General features: G+C 38.5%; 1 protein-coding gene across 1 annotated transcript in view; it reads right to left on the bottom strand.

Moving 5' to 3' along the window:
• The window catches only part of SWAP70 (switching B cell complex subunit SWAP70), a 68,446-nt gene that overhangs the window by 25,884 nt on the left and 22,665 nt on the right, over positions 1-19,897 (bottom strand). The window contains exon 3 of the mRNA XM_058545964.1: positions 6,610-6,783. Coding sequence (XP_058401947.1) covers positions 6,610-6,783 — 174 coding nt within the window. The remainder of the gene's footprint in view (positions 1-6,609; positions 6,784-19,897) is intronic.

Below are 19,897 nucleotides of genomic sequence, written 5' to 3'. Positions count from 1 at the left end.
TATCTTACCCCCTAAATGTAGCATATGCTAGGTGGTCAACAAACATTTACTTGTTGGAGAAAAACACACTTAGGTCTTTCCTTTCTCTTGCTGGCAATATATCATCCACTGTTAAGTTTATCAGATAGTATTATTGTCTTGGTTCTTAAATAGAAGTAACAGGGATAGTCAGTGGAAGACAGAAAAAGGAAATGGTTAAGAGGAAGCACGAGAAAGCGAAGAGGGAAGGAGAGAACGGGACAAAAGAGAAGAGGGAAAAAAGGTTAAAGGCAAGAAGAGATTGAAGAGAGAGAGAGAGAAAAAGAAAGTCAAAAAGGACACTAAGATAAATAATTGCCCAAGGTTAAGTAACTTAGAGGCAATAACACGTACAGAAGTTCGATCTCCCTAAGGCAGCAAAAAGAAGAGACCATGCTGCCTGATCGCAACTTGCGGTAGAGGTAGTACCGGCACAACTAGAAGTTTCAGTAGCAGGGCCAGTGGAAGCATATGCACATGGCCACATGTATGTACAGGATGACGAAAAGTGGCGTGACAAGATGGTGCATTTGACTGACCACTTGTACTACAAGTCAGGAGACAGCCTCAGCTCTTTGTACCACTGTGAATGAACCCAAGCCCCTCACACTCGGAGCTTCAGTTCCTCCTGGGTATCAGATGACCTTTTATAACGTTTGTAACAGAAAGTCCCTGTTAGCAAACGCAGCTCTAGAAGCAGCTTCCCAGGTTCACCCTGAACCTTTCTGAAGGTGCCCTCCCAAACTCTTCTGAGTTTGACATGAGCACCCAGCATCTGCTCAGCATTCCCAGTGACCAGACAACTAATCTAAATTCATTTCCTGTTGACTTTCAACACAATCACATACTTATCATAACCAAATAACTTAAGATCTGGGCCAAGGAGAGACAAACATTACCATTCTCAACTATTCAATTACACAGAATAATAGGTCACGTGCTGCCGTGTGAGTCTCGAGTGGCCTGCATCAATTCTAAGAGCTCATTCAGTTTCAGGAAGCAGCTTACTTCCTCCTTCCAAGCAAGTTTCACCAAAAATAACAAAGAATAAACTTTCAAGCTGCATGTGATTTTCGAGGCCTTTGGCTCCAAAATTTATTTTGTTAAAAGTTCTTTCCTTGTCATCATTTAAAAGGGCCTTTATTGGCTTAACAACAATTCAGGTTTTATTTCACTGAGGGTCTCTTAAAACTGTTTCAGGTTTGATATTTAATTGCATCAAGGCAATTCTTCCAAATATGCCCACAACAGACACATCCTGTTTTGTTCTTGGCTTTGTGGGAAATGAATACTACTGTAAAAACTACACTTTACAGACACACATTTCCAGGAATACCATTTGACAAAAATTACGGAACCATCTCAAATGTGGACATAATATTTCTTGACTTTTGTGTGCTAAGTCATTTAAATATTCAATATTCTTGACACTACTTTCTGGGTAGTGGGAAACTGAGTCAAAAGCAAAGTTATTTATATAACTACCACTGTTATTTATATCTTATATAGTATTAAAACTGGAGAATAAACTCTTTAAAACATTCTGGACTTAAAATGCAAATAATTATTATGGTAAGTAGATTATTGGAAACATAAAAATTACTTTAAATTTATAAAGCCTAAAAACTGTTGGTAAGATTACAAATTAAACTCCTGACAAATTAAGACATTATTCTTCAAATTTTATTTTTTAAATATGTTTTCACATTAAATTTTATTAAAATCTGTAAATCTGAAACTAGTTCAAAATATTTTTTTAAATGTTACTAAAGTATTTAGAAAGGAAGCAAAATCTCACAGAGAATGGCCACCTTAAGAAATATTATGACTCTAGTGTTTTCCATAAAATAGTGCAACCTTGAGTTTGCAGTGCTTGGTCAAAGGCCATCTCCTGGCTTGGACAAAGGCCAGGAGATGTGCTAAGAGCTCAATAAATATAAGGCCATATTTTAAACCTCGGGAGGCTGGTTCAGCAGCCAGACAAGGCAATTCCACATAAATCTGTTCCAGTGATCCCTTCTTTCCCCACACAAGTATTCCTGGCCACAGAGCAATAATCTGTAAAACTAACTCTAATTCTATTTCTAACCAGAGAAATGCTGAGGGAGTTAAGGACGTCAAAACATAAAGTCCAAACAATAACACGACGAGGTATGCTGCCTGGCTATTCTACCAAGTCAAAAAGAGGCTGTTCCTCTCTCAAATGAGATTAACTTGTTTGGAAAGAGAACCAAGACATTCCTGTCTGCCTGCAAAGATGAAGGTAAGCATGCTACGAGTCTTGACTGGGCCCTGGGGTGCAGAAAGGATACAGTCGTGGCTCACATCAAAGCTCACGTGGGTCCCAATTTTTCAGGCCACCTGGAGCAGGCATTTTGTGAGTTTCTTAGGCAAAGCAGTCAGGACGCTGATGCTGAAACTGGCTCCCTTCACAGCCTGTGGCTCAGGGACGACTGAGAGCCAACGACAAGTCCTCCACCTTAAAAGCAAGAGCTGCCTCGAGGAACAGGTAAGTCTCCTTACTCACTAATTTCCAATTGTGAAATCAGGACAAGGTCACTTTCAAGTCCACCAGGAATATTTTAGTGATGAAAAGGACCAAAACATCACAGCTAAGAGACCCATCTCACTTCCAGTTCCAAAAAATACACCAATAATTTTGGAATACTGAGTATAACTACAAAATGTCTTAAAAGACGATACTGGAGATTTTACTAGCATAATTCTTCCAAGCAGCAGCTAGGTTTTTAAAATACTATTGGTATATCTTTTTCTATGCCGATCAATAGTCCATTTCCTTCTATATGTCTTTGTATTAAGCTAGACAATTTTCATGGACAAAAATTCCATAGCATGTTTTATTTTTTATTTCCCCTTTAACATATAGGCCCACCATTATGGTTATTAAGCACTAAGAAACTATTCCCACCACTATAGTGCAACTGCCTTCTCCTTGATTACCAATGACCACCTAATTGTTAAATCCAAAGGCAACTTCTCACTTACTACTCTCTAATTTTTCTGTAGCATCGAATGCCAGTAACTACTTTTCTGCTTCCTAGAACTTTTTCTTTCTTTGGCATGCATGACTCAACACTCTCCCAGCTCTCCCCCTACCTCACAGACTGTTCAATTCAACTTCCTTTACCAAATCTACTTTCTCCTCCTGCTACAGAAATGGTCCCAAGGTTCTGTCCTCAGCCTCACTTCTCCCACTCCAGTCTCTTCCTACCTGATCTAACCTAGTCCCATGGCTTCCTTATCTCTTTCTCCAGCCTTGGCCTCTCACAAACTCCGGGTATGCACTTCAGTTAAATACAGGGCTGCTCCACAGGGATGTTCCACCTAAGATACCAAATGTACATCATCACACATTGTATCCCCAATTTGTTCATCATCCTGCATTCATTCCTACACACACACCACTTAGTAAGCACTTATCATGGGGCCACATATGATGTTAAATGCTTCACGTACATCAACTATTTTAATCCTCGCAAGAGTCCAATGAAGAAAGCAGTTATCCCCAAAAGATGGGGAAACCCACACCGAGAAATTAAGTAATTTGTTCAAGGTCACATAGCTAAAAAGTGGTGGAGTGAGGATTCAAACCAGGCAGTCTGATTTCAAAGACCATACTTTAAACAATTACATTATATAACCTCTCGGTTGCCCAGACCTGAAAGTTGTCTATATTTCCGCCCAGCCAGGCACTATGAGCTTGGTCCTGTGACCTCCAGGTACCTCCCATCTGGCCTTCTTTTCCACGTTCAGTGACACTACTGTACTTCAGTCCTCAATACCACTTACCTTCTCTCAACTTCCCATCTCCCATCTTTCCATATTTCATCTATTTACCCATCACTCTCCTGCTCAAAAATCATCAAGGACTCACAGCTCCCCACTGCCTATAGGATAAAGTCAAAACTCTTTCCAGCCTCATCTACCACCACTCTTCTTCACAGCCACCAAGTTTCAGTTAGAAAGGACATGTGTCATTCTTTTTGACTGCCCAGCATCTAAGCCTTTCTTATGTCTGGGGAATTCCCTACCTCTCAGTGTAGAAGCTAAAAAAGCAAATGCACCCTTTCCAAGCCTCCTTTGCAGCTAGCTTATGGCGCCTGACCTAGGCCATACCAATTTGATGCACTATCCGCTGACTGTGAATTGGAAAACGGGCACCATAGAGAACTCTCCCTGGTAGCAAGAACGGTCGCAGAAAGATGTGAGTTCCTAGGCAGCACCCAGCGTGCAGGGCCAGAGGAGTTCCACGGTACAGGTGCAATACCTACCCTCTGGTGGCAGCAGCATTTTCCCTGTGGTTCCTCACTGGAGTGACCAGTATGGTTCCAGGCTGCATAGCGTCCACACCTGGTTTTTCAGCCATAATGGCGATTCTGTGAGCTACCACAGATCCTTTTTGGCTTAAATCAGCCAGTCTGGCTGTTTCCAAGCAAGCATCCTAATTGGCAATTCAGTCAAGATGGATACCTCACTCATCTCAGAACGTGCCCTTTGCTTTCCTGCCTCACATGACCTCGCCTACTGTTTCTCCCATCCAGAATTCTTCTCCCTGCCTTCTCCATTAGTCAAAACTCTTCCCACCTTTAAGACCCAGAATAAGTGCTACTTTCCCCATAAATATAATAGCTAACACTTAATGAGCACTTTCTGGGGGCCAGGCATTCTTCTCATTTGATCGTCACAAGAACAGTAGGAGTAGATACTAGCATTAGCCCTATTTTACAGTTCAGAAAACTGCAGCAAAAACAAATTAAGTAAATTGCCCAAGGTCACACAGCTAGTGAACACTGATGGAGCGAGAATTCAAATCCCGGAAATCTGACTCCAGACCCCTGCTCTTAACCAGGGAACAGCAAATTACGGCCCACAAGCCAAACTAGCCCAGCAGCTAAACCTGGCTCACAGTATGTTTTTACACACACGTGATCTAAGGACAGTTTTTACATATTTAAGTGGTCGGGGAAAAAAAATCAAAAGAATAATACTTTATGACCCATGAAAATCATAGAAAATTCAAATCACACCACCATTTTATTGAAGTACAGCAACATACTGTCTGTGGCTGCTTTCACGCGTAACAGCAGAGTTGAGTAGCTGCGACAGAAGCAGGATGGCCCACAAAGCCTCAAATATTTACTGTCTGGCTCTTTACTGAAAAAGTTTGAGACCCTGCTTCTAACCACCACATTATACTGCCTCTCTTGAAAAGCCTTCCTTGATTCTTTACTTCCCCAAACGGGTACAAATCTTTCCCTTCTCTGTATCTGCATGGCATATGCATCTCTATTATAACAGGCAGTCTACTTTGCTTTGAATTACACTTGTGTTTTCCCTCCAGCAGACTGTAAATTCCTTGAAGGCAAGAAGTAATCTTTTTCACTTTGTATTCCTCTTGGTACCTTGCTTATTGTTGGCAGTCAATAAATGCTTGCTGATTTTAAATAAAATATTGCAGTGTGAACTCTCAGATTTTCCTAACATGAACATGAATCATAGAAATCATAGACTAGACTCTGTATTGGCAGGATGGGTAATTACATGGGCACCCTCGACCACTACTGGTAGGTGTATAAATTGGTACAGCCTTTCTGAAGGGCAATTCTGCCTGTTCATCTAATACCTTGAAAGAGTATATTTCTTAGGACTCAGAATTCCACTGCTGGAAATTTATCCTAAGGAAATATGCAGACTAGTGTGCAAAAATGTATGCAAAATAGTAGTCATAGGAGTTAACATATTTACTGAGTACAGATTACATGCCAGGCACTGAGCTGAGTCCTTTAAATGCAGAACCTTACCATCCTTAAAGGAAACATTGTTATGAGCCATATTTTATAGATTAGGAAATTAAAACTCAAGAGGTTAAATAATTTGTCCAAGGTTAAGGGATTACAGATGACTATTTTTTAAGGGAAGGATTACAGCTGATTTTAATTTTGCATATCATCAGTCTGTTCTAAATTTACTACTGTAATAAGCAAGTATTACATGTATAATTTTTTAGGGCAGTAAGATAGCACAGAAACCTTACTCCTGTATTTTTTTTCCTTTGGAAGCTCAGGAAAAATAACCCAGAACAAAACAAGCAAATGTCCTTTTTCACTTATTTTGGAAAGTATGGTAAAAAGTTACCATCCTGGACTTTGAAACAAGAATAGTATTTCTTCACATAAAACAGCCTTGAAACAACCTTCTGGATCCTATGTGTTTCCCATATGGCATCACTAAGCCAGTTCTTACAGTTTTGCCAGCATGCAAGGAGACAGAAAATTATGTTGTGACTCGTACTGAATAAAGACTCTTTGGACATAAGGATGGATTCATCTATAATTACAGCAATTTAGAAAGGAAGAGTCCCACCCTGTCTGCAAATCTCTAGGGGTATTGCATGACCCCAAATCATTAAGTTTTGGACTTTTTTTAGATTCAAGCTGTTTTGCCTCTGATCCGAAAACAGTAGTCCAGGATCTCCTTCCATATCTCCACCGAATTAACACAAATACTTCCAAAGTAGATCTATTAAATGCTAAGATGACCACGTAAAAACTTCCCAGAGCCACACCTTACCTCTTCTGGCACAATAATTAATGGATACTTGTCCTCAGATAAAAAGTTGAAAATAACCCATACTTTAAATGCATCTTCTTCCGTAATGAGCAGCGGACTCTTTGTGAGGTTTTTTTTGACACAGAGGGTCCAACACATCCTATTGAACTCAATCTTGTCAAAGTTGTCTTGGACCTAGAAAGGAATGAGGAAAAGTTCCAATGAACCAGTCCAAAATAAGCAGTATATAAGCCAAGTAAAACAAAAAGACAAAGCCTACTACAAATTTCCATTTTAATCAATCCAATTAACCAATAACCATTTTGTAAATATTTGCTTAGGTACCACACTTTCAAAGGCTCAGTTAAGAATGTTATATTTAGCTTGACACCAAAGCAACACCTGTCCATATCACTCACTTGGCACAAATACTGACTTGTCGAATGGTTATTTTTTCATGTGCACACATTATCTTCTAAATAGACTACCAATCCTGATACAGAGGAATTGAGAATGTCAATTACTCAACGTGAGCCACATGCAGATAGCTCATCTTTATCTATATAGTCAAAGAAGATACTTTCTTTTGGAAAAAACTGTTTAACTGAAATTCTAAAAAGACAGCCCTGCCATTCAGTCATTCAATCATGCATAACATTCCCTCAGCGTCTACTATGAGCCAAGTACTATGCTACAAATTAAGGATATAAAGATGAAGAACTTGGTCTCTGCTCTTAGAATATTCAGTTTATTATGGAAAACAGATATACAAATAGACAAATTTTAATTTAACAAAGTGTATAATTCAATAGTTTTTCACTCATTCAACAGATAAAATTTAGACAGTAATTATTATCTGCCAGGGGCAATGCAAAGATACTTAATATAACACTAGCCCATGTCTCCAAGGAATGTCAACAACAATTACAATATAGTGTGATAAGTACTATAATAGAGATAAGCAGAGGGTTCTGTGGGAACACTGAGAGGCTAATCCAATCTTAAGAATTAGGGGAAGATTGGCAGAAAGAACAATATGACAACAGAGCTGAGTCCTAAAGAACCATTAAGAGTCAAATAGTATAAGAATGGGGTAAAGGGTGTTCCAGGTAAAGCAGAATGTGAAAAAGCCCAGAGGTGGAGACAACTAACCATAGTGGGTTTGGAAGAACTGTGGGAAGTTTAACATGAATGGGGCACTTGGTGTTAGAGAGTGGTATGAGTCAAGGCTCTTCGTAAGGGCAAATAACAGAAACTACCTTGGGTTCCTTTAAACAGAAAAGGAATTTACTGGAAATATAATGGGTAACCTCCAAGATCTAACACAGGGCTGGAAAATCTAGGCTCTGAAACTAAGTCATTACCAAGCTAGACTAGGCAGTCAGAACTACAGTTGAAACTATTCATGTCCTTTAAATGCAGTGATGGAGATACCACTGCCAATGTAACCTGAGGCCATCACTGTTGCCACTGACCCAGTTCTTGATCCTCTGTGTCACTCACTGCAGATTCAAAGTCCCATTAGCTGAGCCTGGGTCACATTCCTCCACTCTAGCTGCCAGAGAGCAGGGAAAATGACTATCTGAACTTTTCAATATCTGAGATGTGAGACAGGTTCTGTCCCATACCAAGACGCTGTGGAAATTTCCCAAACATAAGAAAAGAGTTCAGATACTGCACAGACAAAAAAACAACATATATCCACTGCATGGGGCACAGTGAAAGATGAGGCTAGAGAGGGAGGTGAAGACCAGATCACGAAGAGCCTTATAATTCACATTAAGGAGTTAGGATTTATCTGTACTAAAAGAGTGGAAGGGAGCAACACGCACAACCTACATTTTAAAAGCCATATTCTGGGACAATATGGAAGATATATTGGAGGAGGCAGAGGGGTGGCAGAACAACATGATCAAAACATTTCCTTAGAGAGATACAAACAGAGTGCTGTGTGCCCTGTAAGGAAGAAGTCACTAGCCGGCTGCAAGCCAGCTGCAGGGAGAAGTTTCTCTCAATCCGTAACTAGACTTTGTGGTTGGCAAACCAGTTCCCCAGGAGTAGGAAGACATCCTTTGTGCTCTGCCTTCAGCACCCAGTGTCAGTCTGGCACTATGTCCCACAGCCCCATCGTACACAATGGATCCCACAAAGGGAAAGCAATAGCTCCTGCTGCAGCTTCTCTTTCTTCTTTTCTTTTCTTTACCATTTATTGAGAACTTAGTACACGCTTGGCATTTTATATGCAGCTTCTCACTTAAACTTCATATTAGCCCCATAAGGTTAAATATTGTCCTTATTTTACAGATCACGAAATAGATGTTCAAAAAACTGAGTACTAAGTTCACATGGCCAGTAAATATCAAAACCAGAGTTTAAATCAAAGCTCAAATGCTGTCTCTTTCCACTATAGCAAAGTACTTGTAGAACTCAGTAGATGAAGGACATCTGCATGATGGAAGACATCTCTATAGGACTAGTTTCAAAGGCCATGACCATCAACTCTATCCACTCGCACTCCTAAAAAACACTAAGTGGAAGATATGCCACACAGAGGAAATGACATGTGCACAAAAGCATATAGCCTCGCTCTGAGGAACAAGAAGTGATTCTACATGGATTATGTGGTGAAATATAGAGTTCCTAAGGGGGAGTGGTTAGATTTACAGTTGGAAAAGCAAACACAAACCAACTCACAAAGAGCTTTAAAATTTTAAGAAACAGCCTGTAGGAAACCCCCAAATAAAGGGTTTTAGAGCAGAGAAAGAGCAGGACATCTTCCCGCCAGAAAAGATGCTATTTGAGATGAGCTTCTTTGAAGTACAATGAAGAGTGCAAGGAAAAGTATTCCAAAGGACAGGAAAGGAAATGCTATGAGCAAAGGCATGCCAGGAGCAGCACACCAACCATGTTTGAGAAAGAGTCACAAGATGAAGGGGACAAAAACAAGAGAGAAAGAAAGATAAAGTTTTCAATTATGGGCATCTTCAGCCTGAAGTTCTGGTAAGACATTTGGATGGAGATGTCCAAAGATAATCAAAGAGGCGGTACTGTACCCTAAGAGGAGAGGCAGATTTGTGAATCAACTGCATGCCGATGATGACTGGAGCCACGACGGTCAATGAAATCACTGAGAGAGAACATAAAGTGAGAAAAGAGATGGGATCAAAAACCGAACCTCAGGGGATACTCACACGTACAAAGCAAGAGGAGGAGGAGGAATTATGATGACTGAAAGAGCAATACTCCTGAAAGTGGTAGGAGGACCACAGAGATACAAAAACTGAGCGAGGAAGCATTTAAGAAGGTATGACCAATAGTGCCAAACGCTACAGAGAGATTAAGGAGGAGTTGTTTCAGAAAAGACCACCAGTTTTTCAATTCAGTCGTCACTAGTTACCTTCATGACAGCCAAGAAGTTTGGGTAGAAGTAAGATTGCAATGGGACTAGAAACCAAGCAAACCCTCCATAAATTAGTTTTCCCAGGAAATAAGTAGGGGCTTTTTGATCCAAGTTCACTGCATCTCACTTAATTTTAATAAGTTGTCTGTTTGGCTCATTCCTTCTCTAAAATCTAATTCTTTAGTTTAATCACGCTTCAAAAGTAAAAGCATATTAAATGATGGCATTTACACCTTTTAAAAAAGTACAGAATCAGATCATATATGAAAAGCCCATAGCTCGCATATCATACTCAACAGTGAAAACCTGAAAGCTTTTCCTCTAAGATCAGGAACAAGGCAAGGACACCCACTCTCGCCACTTCTATTCAACACAGTACTAAAAGTCCTAGCCAGAGCAGCTATGCAAGAAAAAGAAATAAAAAGCATCCAAATTGAAAAGGAAGTAAAATTATCTCTGTTTGCAGATGACATCTTCTTTCTTATATGTAGAAAACTCTAAAGAGTCCACAAAAGAACTCTTAGAACTAATAAACAATTCAGCAAAGCTGCAGGATACAAAACCAGCAGTCAAAATTCAGTTGTGTTTCCATCTACAGACAGCTAATCTTTGACAAAGGAGCTAAGAACATACAATGGAGAAAGGAAAGTCTCTTCAATAAACGGTGCTGGGAAAACTGGACAGCCACATGCAAAAGAATGAAAGTAGACCATCTTCTTTCACCATCCACAAAAATTAACTCAAAATGGATCAAAGACTTGAAACTGAGACCTGAAATATATAAAACTCCTGCAAGAAAACATAGGCAGAACACTCTTTGACATTGGTCATAGAGGGATCTTTTCAAATTCCATGTCTACATGGACAAGGGAAACAAAAGAAAAAATAAACAAGTGGGACTTCATCAGACTAAACAGTTTCTGCAAGGCAAATGAAACCAGAATCAAAATGAAAAGACAACCCACCAGCTGGGAGAAAGTATTTTCAAAGCATATATCTGACAAGGGGTTAATCTCCATAATATATGAAGAACTCACACAACTGAACAACAAAAAAACAAAAACTCAATCAAAAAATGGGCATAGGATATGAACAGACATTTTTCCAAGGAAGATATACAGATGGACAATAGGCACATGAAAAGATGATCAACATAACTAATCATCAGGGAAATGCAAATCAGAACAACACTAAGATATCACCTTACACCCGTCAGAATGGCTATAATCACCAAGACAAAAAATAACAAATGTTGGAGAGGCTGTGGAGAAAAGGGAACCCTCATTCACTGCTGGTGGGAATGCAAACTGGTGCAGCCTCTATGGAAAACAGTATGGAGATTCCTCAAAAAATTAAAAATAGAAATACCTTATGATCCAGCTATCCCACTACGGGGTATCTATCCAGAGAACCTGAAATCAACAATCCAAAGAGGCTTATGCACCCCTATGTTCATTGCAGCATTATTCACTACAGCCAAGAAGTGGAAGCAACCCAAGTGTCCCTCGACTGATGACTGGATAAAGAAGATGTGGTTACACACACACACAGTGGAATACTACTTAGCCATAAAAAAAGAGACAAATCATCCCATTTGCAACACGGATGGACCTGGAGGGTATTATGTTAAGCGAAATAAGCCAGAGAAAGACAAACACTGTATGACCTCTCTCATATGTGGAATATAAACTAACACCCAGGCAGAGAGAACAGTTTGGTGGTTACCAGGGGGAAGGGGTTGGAGGGTGGGCACAAGGGGTGAAGGGACGCATTTATATGGTGACTGACAAACAATAATGTACAACTAAAAATTCACAATGTTATAAACTATTATGACATCAATTAAAAAACCACTAAATATAAAAAAAAAATCTGTTGTGTTTCTATACACTAACATTGAACAATCTGAAAAGGAAATTAAGAAAACAATCTCTTTACAATAGCATCAACAAGAATAAAATACTTAAGAACAATCGCAACTAAGGAGGCAAAAGACTTGTACATTGAAAACTATAAAACATTACTCAAAGAAATTAAAGATGACACAAATGGAAAGACATCCATGTTGATGGATTAGAACACCTAATATTGTTAAAATGTCCATACTACCCAAAGCAATTTACAGATTCAATGCAATCCCTATTAAAATCCCAATGGCTTTTTTTTGCAGAAACAGAAAACATCATCCTAAAATTCATATGGAATGTCAAGGATCATGAATAGCCAAAATAATCTTCAGAGGAAAAACAAAGCTGGAGGCCTTACACTTCCTGATTTCAAAACATTACAAAGCTACAGTAATCAAAACAGTATGGTACTGTCATAAAGACAGACACATAGACCAATTAAACAGAATAGAGAGCCCAAAATAAACCCTCACATATATGGTCAAATGATCTTTAACAAGGATGCCAAGACTATACAATGAGGAAAGGATAATCTCTTCAAAAAATGGTGTTAGGAAAACTGAATATCCACATGCAATAGAATGAAGATGGATCCTTATCTTACATCATATACAAAAACTAACTCAAAATGGAGTAAAGATCTAAATGTAAGACCTGAAAGTATAAAACTCCTAGAAGAAAACAGAAAAGCTTCATGACATTGGAATGGACAACGATTTCTTGGATATGACAGTAAAAGCACAGGCAACAAAAGCAAAAATAGACAAATGAAAACTACATCAAACTTAAAAACTTCCACACACAAAGGAAACAATCAATAGAGCTGGACAACAGTGAACCAGTCCTCACCACCACAGAACTTACACTCTAGAAGGGGAATCAGATATCAAACAACACAGCAATAACACAACTACCCATATGATGAAAATTGTGGTAAGTGCCACAAAGAAAAGCACAGGATGCTGTGAGATCACGTTATAGGAGAGCTGGTTAACTCTGGGAAGGGGTGGCGCTACCTAGAGAAACCTCCCTGAGGAAGCGACAATCAATCCGAGACCTAAAGGATGAACAGGAATTAGCTGCATGTTATGAATGGAGGAAGCCTTACAACAGAGGAAGCAGCATGTCTGAAGGCTCTGTGGCAGGAATAATCTTGGTAATTTGAGGAACAGAGAGAAGGCCAACATAGTTGCCCTGAAGACACAAAAAGGGGAGAGAAGGAAGAGGAACCTGGAGAGGACGGCAGTGGCCAAATTGAACATGGCCCTGTATGCCATGATAAGGATGTTGGACTTGACCTAAAAACAGCAGCAAGCCACTGAAGGGTATGAGTTCAATATTTAATGCTTACTAAAGTAAAATAAATCTGTAAATTGAGATGATCTCTAGGTCCATTCTAAGTACAAAAGGTCTAGATATCTATGATACCATACTCCATCTCATCTAAGATTACAAATTGTGGGCCGGCGTCGTGGCTTAGTGGTTAAGCGCGGGAGCTCCGCTACTGGCGGGCTGGGTTCGGATCCCGGGCGTGCACCGACGCACCGCTTCTCCGGCCATGCTGAGGCGGTGTCCCACATACAGCAACTAGAAGAATGTGCAACTATGATGTACAACTATCTACTGGGTGGCTTTGGGGGAAAAAAAGGAGGAGGACTGGCAATAGACGTTAGCTCAGAGCCGGTCTTCCTCAGCAAAAAAAGGAAGATTACCACAGATGTTAGCTCAGGGCCGATCTTCCTCACAAAAATAAATAAATAAATAAGATTACAAATTGTGCTCCAAAATCCCAGTTTATATCACACATATTAAACTGATAGTCTCACATCTTTTGGAAAACTAATTACAGCTGCCAGTGGTTTCAAGGTGTCCAAATGGAAGATAATTTCCTAGAAAGAAATGTGTAGAGTTGTTCTTATTTTTACCATATATTTGCTTTTCACTGATCCATACATATGAACAATAAGACAGCAATACTATTTATAGACCTTAATTCTGACTCAAAGTATTAAAAGTATTTACAAAACTAAACTCACATGTTTTCTAAACTAGAATTTTCATCCAAACCAGCTCAAAATTAAAGTTCTGTGGCACAGAGACAGTTATCAGAAGACAGGGAAATTGGCCAATTTGATACTTTAGAAACTGTTAGGGGCCAGCCCCATGGCTTAGCAGTTAAGTGCGCACGCTCCGCTGCTGGCAGCCCAGGTTCGGATCCTGGGCGCACACCTACGCACTGTTTCTCTGGCCATGCTGAGGCTGCATCCCACATACAGCAACTAGAAGAAAGTGCAGCTATGACATACAACTATCTACTGGGGTTTTGAGGGAAAAAAAATAAATAAATAAAATTATTAAAAAAAAAAAAAAGAGGGCCGGCCCCGTGGCTTAGTGGTTAAGTGCGCGCGCTCCGCTGCTGGCTACCTGGGTTCGGATCCCGGGCGTGCACCGACGCACCGCTTCTCTGGCCATGCTGAGGCCGCGTCCCGCATACAGCAACTAGAAGGATGTGCAGCTATGACATACAACTATCTACTGGGGCTTTGGGGGGAAAATAAATAAATAAATAAAATCTTTAAACTTACTATGATGTATTAAAAAAAAAAAAGAAATTGTTAGAATTTGTTTTCTCAGAAAGCATTCATACTCTTTGATCAATAAGCCTACTTAAATAATCTATTCTAAAAAGAGAATCAGAGACAGATAAAAATTTACCTAGGATAATCACTATTACTTATAAGAGTGGAAAAAAAATAAAATATAAGTCCACCAAAAAGGGAATGGTTATAAAGTTATGGTACAAAGCTATTATACAGTCACTGAATACTTAGTAGCTGGGTGACCTCAGGCAAGACCTTTAACCCAAGGCCCAGTCTCTTCATCTTTAAAATGATGGTAATGATAGTACTTAACCCACAGAATTGATATAAAGACTAAGTAGAATACTGGTTTAAAACATTTAGCATAGTGCCCGATATACAGTAAACTAAATAAATGTTAGCATTTTTATCTTAAGACTCATGTTTTCAAAAAATTGTTAATGACATGGGAAAGGCAATATTAATGTTAAGTGTTCAATATGATCCCAACTTGAAAAATAATACACACAAAACGTATTTTAAAAAATACAGACTCAAAGCAAACAGATCAAAATGTTAACAGTGACTGCCTCTAGATGGTAAGGTTATAGGTGATATACATTTTCTTAATAAATTCCTTTCTTTCCTTAATTTCCAACAATAGCCTGTATTACCTTTACAATTTAAAAAAACCTTTAAAAACAATATTTTATATTAATCATCAGGGAGATGCAAATCAAAACTCAGTAAGATACTATACTTTACTTTACACCCACTAGGATGGCTATAATCAAAACAACAGAAAATAACAAGTGCTGGTGAGGATATGAAGAAATTGAAACACTCATACAGGGCCGGCCCCATGGCTTAGCAGTTAAGTGCACGCACTCCGCTACTGGTGGGCCGGGTTCGGATCCCGGGCGCGCACTGACGCACCGCTTGTCCGGCCATGCTGAGGCCACGTTTCACATACAGCAACTAGAAGGATGTGCAACTATGACACACAACTATCTACTGGGGCTTTGGGGGAAAAAAAGGATGAGGATTAGCAATACATGTTAGCTCAGAGCCGGTCTTCCTCAGCAAAAAGAGGAGGATTAGCATGGATGCTAGCTCAGGGCTGATCTTCCTCACAAAAAAAAACAGAAACACTCATACATTGCCAGTAGGAAAGTAAAATGCACAGCTGCTTTTGGCAGTTTGGCAGTTCCTGAAAAGGTTAAACACAGAGTTGCCATATGACCCAACAATTCCTAGGTATATACCCAAGAGAAGTGAAAACACATATCCACACAAAAACTTGAACATGAATGCTCACAGCAGCAAATTCATAATAACCAAAAAGTAGAAGCAATTCAAATGTCCATCACCTCATGAAGATGCAAACAAAATGTAGTATATCCACAATGCAATATTATTCAACCACAAAAAGGAACAAAGTACCATTACATGCGACAACGTGGATGAAACTTGAAAATATTATGCTAAGTGAAAGAAGGCAGACACAAAAGGCCTCATATTATATGATTCCACTCATATTGTATGAGTCCAGAATAGGCAAATCCATAGAGACAGAAAACAGATTAGTGGTTGCCTAGGGCTATGGAGGAGAGAGTGAGTGCTAACGGGTATGGTTTTTTTGAGGAAGGATGATGAAAATATTCTAAAATTGATTGTGGTGATGGTTGCACAAAAAAGTGACTATACTAAAAACCACTGACTTGTACACTTTAAGTAGTTAAATTGTACGGTATGTGAATTATATCTCAATAAACTTATTATTTTAAAAACAAGTATTTCTTCAAACTACATCACTCTTAGATTTATATTGCTGGCCAGTGTTCAATGGCATAAAGTCATCCATAGTTGTCAGCATGGAACCTCTTTACTCACTCAGAAGTTTTTAGTCCCGTATAACTTCACACATATGATAAAAATAGAGTCCAACTTGACCATTGTGCCAAATTAATACTATATAATCTTCAGGGAACAATGAAAGAAAAAACAACATGCCAAAGGGCAGTAAGAAAGAACCATGCAAAAGCAGGGTTTGGGTATTTAAGAGCAGTACCACTTCCTATTAAACGATAGTTGTTAGGCACACATTTGAAAACATTTTGAGTGCTGAGGCATATTCATTGAACTAACAGAAATATGAAACCTCATTTTATGGAAGAACTATAACTGACACATGAACAGCAAGCATCTGGTAAGAAAGTATAAATGTCAGCCTAGGAAAATAGAATGCAGAGGCTCCTAGCCTCTAGAGAAAGGTTCATTATATTGAACTGAACTGTTTCTCTTTGTGTTTTTCTTTTGAGTGCATGTATGTTTCCAAAAACAAACAAACAAACAAACAAAAAGGATTACGTCAGAAAGCAGCAGAGTCCCCAATTAGGACTTGGTATATTGCCAATGGATTATTGGTTTTAATCACGTAGTCTAGACCAACCTTTAACATGTAGAATCAGAGAAAAGAACTGACAATGATTTTAACCAAAAAGCTTAACAGGCTATTAAATCTCACAAAAGAATTAGATTGCCCATAAAACATGCTGAAGCAGAACTAGTTTTTTTTTTTCTTTTTTCTTCCCAAAGCCCCCAGCACATAGTTGTATACCCTAGTTGTAGATCCTTCTAGTTCTTTTGTGGGAAGCCGCCTCAGCGTGGCTTGATGAGCGGTGAGTAGGTCCGGACCCAGGATCTGAACTGGCGAATCCCAGGCCACCGATGCGGAACGTGCAAACTTAACCACTGTGCCACTGGGCCAGCCCCAAGAACTAGGTTTTGATGTAGTCTATTGGGGCTCACTAGTAAAAAGGTAACAATATACCACTTTCTTCTATCATTCACTGTCAGATAATCCAGGTATAGTGTCTCTTTGCCCAAAAAAAAAAGGTAAAAGCTCACAAAAAAATCTTCCCAGATGTTTATCGAAGTCCATTCTTTACTAAAAGAAGGGATTTAACAAAAAGCCAAAAAGAAAAAGTTAATATTCAGAGGAGGCAAAATATTTTATATAAGAACAGACATATTAATCATCTGAAGTCTCAGAAAAACTGAAAATAAATTCTCAGTGTGAAAAACAACAGGAATGATTATCTCTGAAGAAGTAGATATCAAAACCAAATGGAAAAAATTACTTTTTGGAAAGCGAGTTTCAACATAATTTATCTCTTGGTCCCAACCCCTTCAGAATGATTCTCCTAAGCAAAGGCAGAAAACTTCTAAAATGACCTGGGGGAAAACTGACCAAAATGAACACTAAGAAACACTAGATACTAATTAAGAGAAAAGGATCATCTTAAAACACTTCAGAAAGAACCCAAGAGAACTAGACAGAGGCTGAGAGAATTTGAGATTATCAGAATGGCTCTGAAGCCACTTCACTCCTGCCCAACGTATCCAATAACTGTAAAAACAGAATAATTCTGGAAGGGAGTAATTAATCCCTCAACTGTACAGTTAAAAGAACACTGATCTAGAAGTTAAATGGCTTAGGTTCAAAATCATCTATACCTTATCAGTTAGGCAGCCTTAGGGTCTGTTTCTTCCTGAGTTAAACGGGGTAAGAATTCAGTTATGCATTGCAGGATTAACATGAAGATCAAATGAGACAGTGTGTGTGTGTGTATATATATATGTATGTATGTAAGCACATCTTGCAAATGTTTAATCATTATTTCACATTTTCTTTGCATAACTGATGACAATCTCTAAGTTTTATGTTAACATTCTTCAGTCACTCTTGGCATTTTTTTTCAACTAAGTTTTAAAACAAGGCACTAATCTTTGCTTAATTTAAACCCACACCATGGAAACCTTGGCTGCTGTATTTGGATTGAAGAACTGGCAAAATTCCACTCCAGGTGGCTAAGCAATAATAAACAAGGGCTCACTGTTTCATCACATCCTCACTCGCTCTGTAAATAAGTTTTTCTCCAAATTTAGTGGCTCATTTTTGGATTTTTTTAAATACTGCTATATTCTCTCTCTCAGTTACAATACTTTACAATACCTAAATACTAAAACAAAGAACATTTTAAAACTTAAAATTCAAGATGTTTAAACAAAGTTACACCAAGGAGAACAAAATGCAGTATTAGGATACAGTATTTCAAGATATTAAACTCTGTTTATCCACTGGCCCAGCCCACATGAATTCGAGTACTGAAAACCAAAGCAATTTCCAGGTTTCTGAGAATTTCCAAGTATGTTCTATATTTTAATAACAGACAAAATTCTGCTTATTTTCCTTAATTTTTAAGATTAAACACATGCACACAGTAGGTCATCAAATATTTGCTGAATATAAGACATAATTACTTATAATACAACTATAGAACACAAATGAACCTGATCAATGAACACAACAGCAACCAAAACAGCTCCAGAAAATAGTACATCATACTGTGAAGTTTTCAGACCTCACACATCAGTTTCTATACAATTTTATTAAATCATTTTTATTGAGATATAAATCACATTCCATAAAATTCACCCTGTAAAGCGTACAATTCAGAAGTTTTTGGTATACTCACAAGGTTTTACAACCATCATTACTATTTAACTCTAGAACATTTTCATCACCCCCAAAAAGAAATCCCGAAGCAATTAGCAGTCACTCACCACTCCCACCTCCCCTCAGCCTCTGGCAACCACTAAATATGTGTTTGCCTATTTTGGACATTTTATACATGTATGCAATCATACAATATGTGGCTTTTGTGAGTGTGATTAAATTTTACATTTCATTATGGCGTGCTTAATATCTTTTTTAATTTAATTATGATCAAGGCAATGTTATCATCTCCGCAGAGAAAATACTTAGGAAATATATATAACACATATACACATAAAACACACACACAAATAAAGAGTAGAAAATTGTATTGTGAGACTGATTTGGAATAACAGATATAGCTATAAAGAATACAACATACATGAACACACTGTAATTCTGACAATCTTTGCTACAAAATTTCTGAAAATTATAATGTGATTTTTAAAAAGAATCCTGACCAACATTTTCCAAACTAACTTAAATTATTATAAATTTTAATTACTGTACTTTGCTAATATAAAGACACTAAACTACAAAAAGAATTTATAAATATAAATAGCAATAAAAATCCAAAGAAGTCACAGGAAAAAAAATGTAATAGTTGTGCTATTTAGGTGATGGGAAAATAGAATTTTTTTTTTCTTTTATTTTTGTGAGGAAGATCAGCCCTGAGCTAACATCCATGCTAATCCTCCTCTTTTTGCTGAGGAAGACCGGCTCTGAGCTAACATCTATTGCCAATCCTCCTCCTTTTTTTTTCCCCCCCAAAGCCCCAGTAGATAGTTGTATGTCATAGTTGCACATCCTTCTAGCTGCTGTATGTGGGACGCGGCTTCAGCATGGCTGGAGAAGCGGTGCG

Source organism: Diceros bicornis, chromosome 7 (genome assembly GCF_020826845.1).
Source record: "Diceros bicornis minor isolate mBicDic1 chromosome 7, mDicBic1.mat.cur, whole genome shotgun sequence".
NCBI classification, from domain to species: Eukaryota; Metazoa; Chordata; class Mammalia; order Perissodactyla; family Rhinocerotidae; genus Diceros; species Diceros bicornis.
Note: the sequence above shows the minus strand (reverse complement) of the source record. Positions and strands in the feature narration are given on the sequence as shown.